General features: G+C 37.1%; 1 protein-coding gene across 2 annotated transcripts in view; it reads left to right on the top strand.

The window, feature by feature from the left end:
• LOC124595389 overlaps nucleotides 1-8,574 on the top strand; it is a 304,713-nt gene extending 296,139 nt beyond the window's left edge. For both annotated transcript variants that reach the window (XM_047134110.1, XM_047134112.1), the window contains exon 13: nucleotides 6,846-8,574. In XM_047134110.1, coding sequence (XP_046990066.1) covers nucleotides 6,846-6,962 — 117 coding nt within the window. In that variant the 3' untranslated portion in view covers nucleotides 6,963-8,574. The remainder of the gene's footprint in view (nucleotides 1-6,845) is intronic.
• The last annotated feature ends 4,948 nt before the right edge of the window (nucleotides 8,575-13,522 follow it).

Raw genomic sequence — 13,522 nt, 5'->3', positions numbered from 1 at the left:
ATGACCTTTAGGATAACATCGGAAGTTCACTGAGGCTTTTTGCAGACATTGCTGTAGTATATTGAGAGGTTGTAACAATGGAAAATTATACTGAAATGCAGGAGGATCTGCAATGAATTGAGGCATGGTGCAGGGAATGGCAATTGAATCTGAATGTAGACAAGTGTAATGTGCTGCGAATACATAGAAAGAAAGATCCTTTATCATTAAGCTACAATATAGCAGGTCAGCAACGGGAAGCAGTTAATTCCACAAATTATCTGGGAGTAGGCATTAGGAGTGATCTAAAATGGAATGACCATATGAAATTAATCGTCGGTAAAGCAAATGCCAGACTGAGATTCATTGGAAGAATCCTAAGGAAATGCAGTCCGAAAACAAAGGAAGTAGGTTACAGTAAACTTGTTCGCCCACTGCTTGAATACTGCTCACCGGTGTGGGATCCGTACCAGATAGGGTTGATAGAAGAGATAGAGAAGATCCAACAGAGAGCAGCGCACTTCGTTACAGGATGATTTAGTAATCGCAAAAACATTACAGAGATGATAGATAAACTCCAGTGGAAAAGACTGCAAGAGAGGCTCTCAGTAGCTCAGCACGGGCTTTTGTTGAAGTTTCGAGAACATACCTTCACCGAGGAGTCAAGCAGTATATTGCTCCCTCCTACGTACATCTCACGAAGAGACCATGTGGATAAAATCAGAGAGATTAGAGCCCACACAGAGGCATACCGACACTCTTTCTTTCCACGAACAATACGAGACTGGAACTGAAGGGAGAACCGATAGAGGTACTCAAAGTACCCTCCGCCACACACCGTCAGGTGGCTTGCGGAGTATGGATGTAGATGTAGATGTAGATGTAGATCCTGTATGTTGGTTTGCAGAAGACAGTATTACATGATGTTGTTAAGAATAACAAAATATATTCAATAGCATAAAGACGCTTCAGCTTAGTGAATGCATGAAGAATGCAGTGTTATGTGTAACTGACATTATAAGACCGAGAGAGAAACAGGGTATAAAGTGCCTCTCCATGTAGTAGTATAAAAATCAGGTTCTCAAATAATTTTGAAATGACTGTTGCTAGCGTTTTTTAAGTGTCTGATAAGTATCTGACAGGAGCATAAAGTCTCATTTAACATTTGAAATGACTTATTACATGCTGGTAGTGGGGAAGTCACAGCTGAAGCATAAGCTGACGTGTGTCTTATCACTCTACATGATTTCAGGCATGAGAAGAAACAACTAGAAGACGGCTGTAGGATTTGGGGGGAGGAACAATGCGATACTTAGGATAAAGAGGTTTGATTGTCTATAAAATAGTGTTGTGAGGAGAATATTGGTACAAGTTTTGTAACAAGTGGAATTCAGATGAAACAACAAGCTGACATGTGTTCACTGATCTCATACCTTATAGCACCCCTATTCGCACATTGGCATGCAAAAAGTTTCCAGATGATGGAGTGCATGGTAGTGTGGGACGTAGATGACACTGTATGGCCATACATAGGTCACATTATTTCGGTAGATTACAAGCTTATTAGTTTGTTCTGAACTAATCTTCTATGACATCCCAGGCATTTTTGATTATGGCAAATCTGCATGGGTCTCAAACTTCCTTAGCATATGTTTAGTCATTTGGCATTGAAAACAATCATGACAGAAAATGCCATATCCTGGGAGAAGATATCATTTATGAAAGGAGTAGCAATAAAATGAATGTTGTCCATAGTTTTCATGATGCTGTCTGTAGCAACGCCAGGTTTCCTAAAATATAATCTCACCAAAGCCACAATGTCCAGTGATACAAGTGTTCCCTTGGAAGGTGGCATAACCAGACAGGGACATTGATCACCTGTAATAGGAAGCTGAATTGTTCAGAAGAGGCTACTTATTTCTGTTATTCATTGGAACAAGAATGATGTTGGTGTACCCACTGAAGTCATAAATGAGAATGTTATTGGGTCAGTGAGCAAGCAAAAGTATGTCATCTGCTAACTAGTACCTTTTTTTAACAATGTGCAGCGAATGATTTGTACCAGAAATGTTTGCCTAATCAGCGTTACAAATTTGTTATGTCCCACTCTTGGATGAAGCTTAAACATCCTACGCTTTACAGTGAAATGCTTCATACAAAATAAATGGTCATTTAATAGATACTAATGATTGTGAAGCTTGTTAAAGCTAAGACGCCATTACAGCATGCCCTTTATCAAAGTGAACTGTTGTGCGTTAGGTCATACTCACACTTTCCAAGATCATCTCAAAAAATGTTCTGTACTCAGATGCAAATTACCTGCTGTTGTTAGCTCCTTGTTTATAGTTTATTGGTTGTCATGCTAGTCTACACTACAACAAACAATTTATAACATCAAAAATGTTTTTCTCAGTGATACCGTTTCTTTCTAGTTATAGAATTTGATCCAGGGAAACTCTTTTTACATAAGGAAATGGTTTTTGTTGTAGTGCTTTTGGAGCATTGGCCACAGTGTGTCACTTTGGACTATACAAATGTTTTGATTGTTTTGATTAGATTAGACCTCTGTGAAAGTAGGATTGTATAGAAATATGATAACTCACTAAACTTCTTATCTCTCAAGGGGAACTTTCAGATGGGACCTCTTTGATTTTTGTCATATGTATAGGATTTGAAAGTCAGTGCCTGGACATCAATTTCCTTACAACAGTAGAATGCAATCCCCTGCCCCAGAAAGACCTAAAAAAATCACTTTTGAAGATTAAGAGGTGTTCCAAGCTTTAAGTATAAAGGTAGCTGAGTGAGGAGTATGAAAGTATGATAATCACAAATGTTTGTGAATAAGGACTTTTTTGTCTGTTATCTTAAATGGTTAGCAATCTTTTCATTGTGATACAAAGCCTTCTTCTGTATGTGGTGAGTAGCAATCTATACTTTTCATAATAAAAGTTGTTGGTGCACATCTGACTGATTGCTTGTCTTATCTACTTTTTTAAAATTATAGTTTTGCTAACAAGTGGAATGTTCGTTATCAAACATTGAATCATAATTTTTTAATTAATAAACATAAGATGATGCAAATATTCTTAATGTATTAAAAACTGGCACAAAAATACCAAACGTCAATAGAAAATAAACACTTGATTTCTAGAGACTGAACAGTATCATTTATACATACAATTTTTTCATCTTAACAGCAAGGGCATTTTACATATATGCATCAAATTTTAATTATTTTAATACAACCAATAACTAAAAATACAATGATTGTATGTTTGTTAAGAAATTATGATTCAGTATTTATTAATTAAAGTTTCCATTTGTCAATAAATAAGGAAAGTAAAAAGAACAAGTCAGCTAATGAGGTTCAGACCAGTGACTTTGCAATCATTAGACTTCTACACTACACCCGCAGCAACCAGAAAGTACATTAATAAGATCAAAGTAATTTTGTACATAGCAAAGCTCAGAAAACTTGCAGTCTTCAAAGACTTTTCTAATTTCATTATACTGCTTCAGGATATTGGACCTCCAAATCTTATAAATATGAAGAAAATCAAAGAGGGCTGGTCTGTAAGGTCCCCTTGTCAGTAACACTCCTGTAACAGAATAAATGTAGGCCTAAACAGAGAATTATATAAACTAAATATGTATCCAAATATTTTTGCTCCTCATATCTGTTGTTGTTGTTGTTGTTGTTGTTCTTGTTGTGGTCTTCAGTCCTGAGACTGGTTTGATGCAGCTCTCCATGCTACTCTATCCTGTGCAAGCTTCTTCATCTCCCAGTACCTACTGCAACCTACATCCTTCTGAATCTGCTTAGTGTATTCATCTCTTGGTCTCCCTCTATGATTTTTACCCTCCACGCTGCCCTCCAATGCTAAATTTGTGATCCCTTGATGCCTCAAAACATGTCCTACCAACCGATCCCTTCTTCTAGTCAAGTTGTGCCACAAACTTCTCTTCTCCCCAATCCTATTCAATACCTCCTCATTAGTTACGTGATCTACCCACCTTATCTTCAGCATTCTTCTGTAGCACCACATTTCGAAAGCTTCTATTCTCTTCTTATCCAAACTAGTTATCGTCCATGTTTCACTTCCATACATGGCTACACTCCATACAAATACTTTCAGAAACGACTTCCTGACACTTAAATCTATACTCGATGTTAACAAATTTCTCTTCTTCAGAAACGATTTCCTTGCCATTGCCAGTCTACATTTTATTTCCTCTCTACTTCGACCATCATCAGTTATTTTACTCCCTAAATAGCAAAACTCCTTTACCACTTTAAGTGTCTCATTTCCTAATCTAATTCCCTCAGCATCACCCGATTTAATTTGACTACATTCCATTATCCTTGTTTTGCTTTTGTTGATGTTCATCTTATATCCTCCTTTCAAGACACTGTTCATTCCGTTCAACTGCTGTTCCAAGTCCTTTGCTGTCTCTGACAGAATTACAATGTCATCGGCGAACCTCAAAGTTTTTACTTCTTCTCCATGAATTTTAATACCTACTCCGAATTTTTCTTTTGTTTCCTTTACTGCTTGCTCAATATACAGATTGAATAACATCAGGGACAGGCTACAACCCTGTCTCACTCCTTTCCCAATCACTGCTTCCCTTTCATGCCCCTCAACTCTTATAACTGCCACCTGGTTTCTGTACAAATTGTAAATAGCCTTTCACTCCCTGTATTTTACCCCTGCCACCTTCAGAATTTGAAAGAGAGTATTCCAGTTAACATTGTCAAAAGCTTTCTCTAAGTCTACAAATGCTAGAAACGTAGGTTTGCCTTTTCTTAATCTTTCTTCTAAGATAAGTCGTAAGGTTAGTATTGCCTCACGTGTTCCAACATTTCTACGGAATCCCAACTGATCTTCCCCGAGGTCCGCTTCTACCAGTTTTTCCATTCATCTGTAAAGAATTCGCGTTAGTATTTTGCAGCTGTGACTTAATTAAACTGATTGTTCGGTAATTTTCACATCTGTCAACACCTGCTTTCTTTGGGATTGGAATTATTATATTCTTCTTGAAGTCTGAGGGTATTTCGCCTGTCTCATACAACTTGCTCACCAGATGGTAGAGTTTTGTCATGACTGGCTCTCCCAAGGCCATCAGTAGTTCTAATGGAATGTTGTCTATTCCCGGGGCCTTGTTTCGACTCAGGTCTTTCAGTGCTCTGTCAAACTCTTCACGCAGTATCTTATCTCCCATTTCGTCTTCATCTACATCCTCTTCCATTTCCATAATATTGTCCTCAAGTACATCGCCCTTGTATAAACCCTCTATATACTCCTTCCACCTTTCTGCCTTCCCTTCTTTGCATAGAACTGGGTTGCCATCTGAGCTCTTGATATTCATACAAGTGGTTCTCTTCTCTCCAAAGGTCTCTTTAATTTTCCTGTAGGCAGTATCTATCTTACCGCTAGTGAGACAAGCCTCTACATCCTTACATTTGTCCTCTAGCCATCCCTGCTTAGCCATTTTGCACTTCCTGTCGATCTCATTTTTGAGACGTTTGTATTCCTTTTTGCCTGCTTCATTTACTGCGTTTTTATATTTTCTCCTTTTATCAATTAAATTCAATATTTCTTCTGTTACCCAAGGATTTCTATTAGCCCTCGTCTTTTTACCTACTTGATCCTCTGCTGCCTTCACTACTTCATCCCTCAGAGCTACCCTTCTTCTTCTACTGTATTTCTTTCCCCCATTCCTGTCCATTGTTCCCTTATGCTCTCCCTCAAACTCTCTACAACCTCTGGTTCTTTCAGTTTATCCAGGTCCCATCTCCTTAAATTCCCACCTTTTTGCAGTTTCTTCAGTTTCAATCTGCAATTCATAACCAATAGATTGTGGTCAGAATCCACATCTGCCCCTGGAAATGTCTTACAGTTTAAAACCTGGTTCCTAAATCTCTGTCTTACCATTATATAATCTATCTGATACCTTTTAGTATCTCCAGGATTCTTCCAGGTATACAACCTTCTTTTATGATTCTTGAACCAAGTGTTAGCTATGATTAAGTTATGCTCTGTGCAAAATTCTACAAGGCGGCTTCCTCTTTCATTTCTTCCCCCCAATCCATATTCACCTACTATGTTTCCTTCTCTCCCTTTTCCTACTGACGAATTCCAGTCACCCATGACTATTAAATTTTTGTCTCCCTTCACTACCTGAATAATTTCTTTTATCTCGTCATACATTTCACCAATTTCTTCATCATCTGCAGAGCTAGTTGGCATATAAACTTGTACTACTGTAGTAGGCATGGGCTTTGTGTCTATCTTGGCCACAATAATGCGTTCACTATGCTGTTTGTAGTAGCTTACCCGCACTCCTATTTTTTTATTCATTATTAAACCTACTCCTGCATTACCCCTATTTGTTTTTGTATTTATAACCCTGTAATCACCTGACCAAAAGTCTTGTTCCTCCTGCCACCGAACTTCACTAATTCCCACTATATGTAACTTTAACCTATCCATTTCCCTTTTTAAATTTTCTAACCTACCTGCCCGATTAAGGGATCTGACATTCCACGCTCCGATCCGTAGAACGCCAGTTTTCTTTCTCCTTCAAGTTCATTTAACATTCGCCCGTGCTGTTAGAGCATAGTTTCATGTGTTGCACAATTTGATATTGCTCTATTTTTTGATATGTGAAATTTTTTTACTTCAGATACTAATGAGTTACCAGGATATACAGGTTATAAATTCTCATTCAGCTGTGCATTTTTATAGCAATGTTTTATGTAGTAACATCCAATATGACCTCTATTCAACTAAAAAAGATGAATCATTTTGTAAATTATTTCATGAAAAATTCTTGATACTCAATTTTTCCCATTGTTCCTGCAGATTGAAGATGTCAGCCGCATAAATCGTTATGGGAGTGCCGCTTCCTGCCTAAGTAGTGCTGATCATCATTTAAGCAAGTACTGTTACTGCAAACTTCGACAACCAAATGAGCATTGAAAATATTTAAATATTGTCCACACGAGCTATTATTTGGAGGGGGTACTAAAACAGTTTGCCTTCTTTTAATGACTCCATCTATGATGTATTTTTCCTTTTTTACTGTTTTTGTGTGTGAATTTGTAGTGGAAGTGATACGAGCATAACTGATGATTGACAAACTACTGAAGAAATTGTCAGTCCCAAGCAGATATTCAGCCTCAATCTGAGCGCCGTGAGTTCAGATCTTTGCTTTTCTCATATATCCTTTATTGCATTGTGCACATATCTTCAACAGATATGTGCATCTACGTCTATAATCTGTGAGTAGAGGGTAAGTGTTTTTATGTTCTGTGTTAACTACATGAAGTCAGTAAGAGACCAAAATCAAAATAAATGTTGCACAGTGATACTGTTTTGATATTATGTAGTTCTAATAACAAATATTTGTCTTACACCAATGAGATCTGTTAACCAATGTGATATATAAAAATGGAAACATATGTTCAGCACCAGGAATAGTCAAATGTCTTGCCATTTTCTAAACTGGTGCACATTTTTAATATTTAATTAGCTATTAAAAGCTCAAGATGACACATAACACTTCCTTGCTTCCTTTCAGACCATCATTGTCGTTAATGACAGGTTCTGTACAATGCAGATATTCCACATTTCATTTAAATTTGAACATTGAGTTGTTCATGATACTTGATAAGAGAATTCCTACAATGGCATTTACTTTGTTTTATAAAGTTGCTTGCCTTTCTTATGCTAGTCAGTGTACAGTTATTTATGAAAAAATGACTTACTTAAGTTTAAAATAAATACAAAAGTCAGATACCATTTATATGTGTTATTGTTGTGTAGTTTTAACCTGCCAGACTGTCATTTTTATATGGAAATTTAACACGGTTGTAAGGAGCTATGCTAGTCATTCCATGTCTTTAAAAAAAACTGATTATTTTGATTTAATGTTGCCAGTATTTTTTTCCTCCTCCTGTAAAATGGTGTGTGTGTATACTGTGGATACTAGCTTAAAAAGTTATTTTAGAAATAGAAATTTGAAGAAATGTAAACAGGCAAGGTTTGTCAAAGGAGTTGAAGAAAGCTATTTTTATATTTCATAAGGCTGGAATAATGTTTGTAAGTAGAATAATGGAGAAAAGTACCACAAAGCAGCATATGTACGTCTGAATATTTGTTAGTTGTTATATTCCCGTATGCCATGGCGTATACATATTTCCTAATTTTGTATGTGTAATTATTACTATTATTTATTTATTATTATTGTTGTTGTTATCATCATGATAATCATCAACAATTGTGTTACAGTGGCAGAGGTATGCAACTCTGAGACATTTATAAGATTAATAATGTTCCAGAAATGTACTGACAATGTAAATTACCTAAAACATTCATGCTTACACAGCATACTTTGCTGTATGATAACATTTTTATACTGAAGTTAATAATACTGCATTTGGTAATACTCAGGATCCATTTTGTTAAAATTGCTGTGTTAAGACTTAATAATCAGTACTGTATTTATATGAATTGCAAGTTTGTGTGTCATAAATTGTTACCAAAACTGTAAAGACACAAATGTCACTGAATACATTTGTTATTATTTTTATTCCTGTCTAATGAACTTGATGCACAATAACTATTTTCATTCCCTAAATAGGAGGTATCAGCAGAAAAATTAAAACTGTGGACATCAGAGAGACACTGACATTTGCGTTCAACAGTAGTGAAATTGTGATTTTCATCAAATGAGAATGAATGTAAATGAACAGAAGTCAAAGAAAGATTTAGGTGATGAAGTGATTGATGCTATATTGATCATGCTTTCCATTTAATTTTCTGCTACAACATTGCTACTGATATCTGCTGGTGCTCCTCTTCCCCCGTCACCTCTCCCTTCAACACTTTCCTTGTTTTCTTTGCCCTGGACCACCTCCTTTTGCTTTCTTTCCCTGTGATAGCCTCTCCTTGGACCTGGGCACTTCCACACTTACACTGAATGGTTGTTAGAAGAGGAGCCAGTTATAACAGGATGGAGCAATGTTGCATTCCATGCAACTGGGAAAAGGCACCAGTTTCTACAGAACCATAAGAAAGTTCACAAAGGAGATCTACAAAACTGTTTCCCTAATAACAGTATGGAAAGGATATATGGCTGCTCACCATGTAGAGGAGGCATTTTGTCACAATCATGCACAATGAGGAGGCATTTGGTCACAATCGTGCACAATGAAGAAAACTGAGTTATTGGGCGAAGTCCTTCTTCTGAAATAGAAAATGCGTACATGCATGCATGCCTAGTGCCCCCCCCCCCCCCCCACACACACACACAACCACTGTCTCACTGTCTCACTGTCTCTGGGCACTGGAACCCTAACTTCTATAAACTTATAGAAGATATGAGAAGCTTTTTGCGAGCCAGATAATCCCTCTGTAGGAATAATCAATTCTGCAAGTCAATATTAATGCTGTATTTCTTAATTTCTAAAATGTTTTCACTGAAGTTCAGTACTGTATCCTAGTAAACAAATATTACCTTGCAGAATATCCAAATAGAAATGTAACTGGGTAAAACATTTCCTAGCAATCAGGACCCGATGTGTTGTTCATAATGGAAAGGCCAAATCGGAAACAAAATAGTATTCTGTGCACTCTGAGAAGGGAATGTGATTGGATCATCATTGTTCATAATATTTATTAATGACCTCTCAGATAATGTGTGTTTTTTAAAATATCGACAGAAGTGCACAAGGATGTGAACTAAAAATTGTTATAAAATGCAAGAAGGCTGGAAGGTGATCAACAGTTAGTGCCAACACTAGCAGTGGGCCCATAAACATAAATAAACCTAATATAATATACACAAATATATTGAGGAGAAGACTTAATATTGTTTGCCTACACAGTCAAAAATCTGTGAGTAGCACTAGTAACAAATGTCATAAGTCTAGGAATATCTGTCTGAACAATTTACAGTGTAATAATCAGGCAAAAATATCACTTTGAGGAATGAAGTTTCCAAACTAACATGTCTTAAAAGAATCTTAAAGAAGTATAATTCACATAGAAAGGAGGCCACTTGAAAAATGATGACAGATGTATGTCTTCAAAAGTCTTTCTCCCAAAATATGAACATTCATGTTCCAACACTAGTGAATAACTACATTATATACATCCTTCATAATGTCTACAGCTGTAAAATAAAAGAAATTCAGGCCATGATGGAGGAGTACTGACAGTATTTGTTCTTGGTAACCATTAAAAAAGGAAAATTTGGGGTGGGGGGGGGGGGGGGGGGGAGGGGCAGTGGTAGGTGAGAGAGCAGCAGCAGTAGTAGTAGTAGTAGTAGTAGTAGTAGTATGGTACACTGTATGATGGCTTGCGAGAACATGTTTTTGTAAACTCTCATCGCCAGTTTTGTAAAGGGGTTGTTGCTACTGCTGTGGAGGCTGAGTTGCCACTGTTGTTACAGTAGGCAGAGTTTTTGAGTTTGTGAAAGAGCTTCTGGTGCAGTACACCGCTAAGACAATTTCTCCCTGTCACTATTACACAGCTGTGCCCCAGGGTCAGGTAACAGAATGAAGATTCTATAACACTCCAACAAATTAGTAACAAAGTTACACAAATTAGTTAAAAGTTTACTTATCTTTGTGACTGTCAAATAATGAAGTCTGCAACACTGCATGTAATATAACACAAGAAAGGTCCTCAATGGATAAGAGCAAATAATCATAGGTAACTTCACAGTATATATCAAATGCAATTTACAACAACTGTCTGTTCACTTTGAGAGTTCACTAAACGATGTTCCCTGTGTAAGTCAGCCCTGGACTATGACCTATAACCAGTGGGCAAGAGCTGCTCTTCTATCTTCTGAGTAAGCTTCTCTCCGTTGTCGTCCAGTCATTGGCAGATTGTACTCAGCCAGCAATTGGCCAAGGCGAAGTTGATACCTTAACCCTCAGCACTGCCTGTGGCACTGGTGGAACTCGTGCAAGTGGCGAGTCTCTGTGGCACTGGCACCAATTCACACCTTTGCACCTGTGGTGCATTTGTCCTGGCTGTATCCTGTTCGGAGGACACAGCACATGTTGATCTATACTTTTCCACATTTATTCTTTGACTGACATTATAGCAAATGTTTTTACTCTAACTGTTTTCCCACCCTGTTGTATGTAAAATTATTCACGATATATCAGAAGGAGATTTCTTACTTTTTTAAAAATTTATTCTATGTTTTTAAGAGATTAATGTAATCCAAATTTGTTTAACCAACAGACTTTTACACAATATTTACAGCCATCCTTTCTGGACACTGCTTACACTTTAAGAACAAAACCACGTACAATTGCCCACAGGGGAAACATTGATTCTCCAAGTGGAAACCTATATGTTACAAGCCTCATACAGCTACTTAGTTACTTGTTTATTATCATGGTGAAGGCAGCTGTTACTGGAAACTGAAAACACTGAAGGCAGGGTTGTTGCCATGACATGGGTTCTGTGATTGAAAAGAATTTACCATAGACAGTTAAAAAGCAATATTTTACTATAATTATTATATTCACAGCCTCATTCAGTTTCACAATGTGTGCCTCCAGGTTCCACAGTAGCATTACTGGCACTCCCAATTCCTATCAAGTTTATGGAAGGGAAGTGCAGGTAATTCCAAGATATGAAACTCAACTGGATAATGCACTTACTCCTTGAAAACAGTATCAGTGGAGAGGTAAGATGTGGCTAAGACAGGGACACAGTTAATTGTTTTACTTTGTAGGTTGTTAATAGTTTTTAAAAAAATTATTAATTTTTTTTTTTTTTTTTTTTTTTTTTTTTTTTTTTTTTTTTTTTTTTTTTTTTTTTGGGGGGGGGGGGATGATGATGATGATAAGGGTCAAGAACTACTCTGTTGCTCAGCCATTCAATAAAGTTATATTTCTCAGCCAAAATGGGAAGAATCTTCAATATCATTAATCAGTAGAGATTGTAAGTTCTAGTCGAAATGATCCCATGCAGATTTTCAGAAAATTATATATAAGCAGCCCCAACATTACAGTTGTTATAATGTAAAATCAACTTCTTGAAAGATAAGTGATTGAGTAACTAGTGAAGATTTACTGATTTTATCTCAAGGGATAGGTTGCCTGATCATATTGTGAGGCATGAAGGAATATTTAATTTGTAATTGACAGGAAGTGTAAGTGAAGAAATTGTAGACTATGAGAATCTCAGAATTTATTCCATTAACTATTCGAAAAGTAGGCACCCAAATGAAATAAATCCCTTCCAGATATTGAATGAAAGAATGGAAACTCCAGTTACGAATATCAATTATGTGGGAAAAGATAGGCTGCTACTTACCATAAAGATTACACATTAAGCTGCAGACAGGCACAACTGAAAGACACACACAAGCTTTCAGCCACAGCCTTCATCAGGAAAAGAGAACATGCACATCATTCATCCACACAATTAAGCACACCTCACAAACATAGCCAGAATCTGGCTCGAGCTGCCAGAGTTGGCGGTCATGTCTGCCTGAGGTGTGCTTGCTCATGTGAATGAGTGGTGTGTGTTTACCTTTTTCTGAAGAAGGCTATAGCTGAAAGCTTTATGTGTAAGTGTCTTTTAACTGTGCCTGTCTGGTACTTCACATGTAATTTTTACGGTAAGTAGCAGTCAATCTTTTCCTACATTGTAGATATTGATTTAACTAGGATTTTGATGGGCAGGAGCATTTCATTGTACATAACTTCAATAAAACAAAGTCGAGGTACCTCTCCTCAATCAGAATGTAAGAAATCCTCGGCCAATTCAGTTTTGAAGGTCTGCCCGAGAACTAAGAAACAGGAAAGACCAGAAACACTTATCAAAACAGCAACCACTTGTCATAACTTGTCTCTCTCTCTCTCTCTCTCTCTCTCTCTCTCTCTCTCACACACACACACACACACACAGACACACACACACACACACACACACACACACACACACACACACCTTCAGGGACGTGAAACGAATCACGTTATACATTAATGTACAGAATCAGTCACTGGAGATCTAACGTTTCTGATTTAAAGTGAGTGTGTGAATCTGGGTTATTTCAGTTTATTCCCCCAAACCACCTTCCACTTCCAGAATGAGATTTTCACTCTGCAGCAGAGTGTGCACTGATATGAAACTTCCTGGCAGATTAAAACTGTGAGAAATGCTGAGTTCGAGTCTTGGTCTGGCACACAGTTTTAATCTGCCAGGAAGTTTCACCTTCCACTTCTTTACGAGGTGACTTACTTTGAATTTGTAGCCACTCCTCTTTACTGGATAGCCAGTAGCTGGAAACCCTCTTGACTTCTTCTCTGTTGAGTAATGCTAGGTACAGGAATTTTTAGACTCTTTCTACTTATGAAATAAGTAGACATACAAACTTTACTTTTCGTCAGTTAACGATGTATTTCACTTTCACTTTTGACTCTCACTTTCAACATAAATATATAACTTTCAGTAAGTCCCTCATACAGTCAAATGTCCGAAACAAATTAAATTACAGTTAAAAGAAA

The sequence above is a fragment of the Schistocerca americana genome, chromosome 2, assembly GCF_021461395.2.
Source record: "Schistocerca americana isolate TAMUIC-IGC-003095 chromosome 2, iqSchAmer2.1, whole genome shotgun sequence".
Lineage (NCBI taxonomy): Eukaryota > Metazoa > Arthropoda > Insecta > Orthoptera > Acrididae > Schistocerca > Schistocerca americana.
This window is presented reverse-complemented; position numbering and strand designations above follow the sequence as displayed.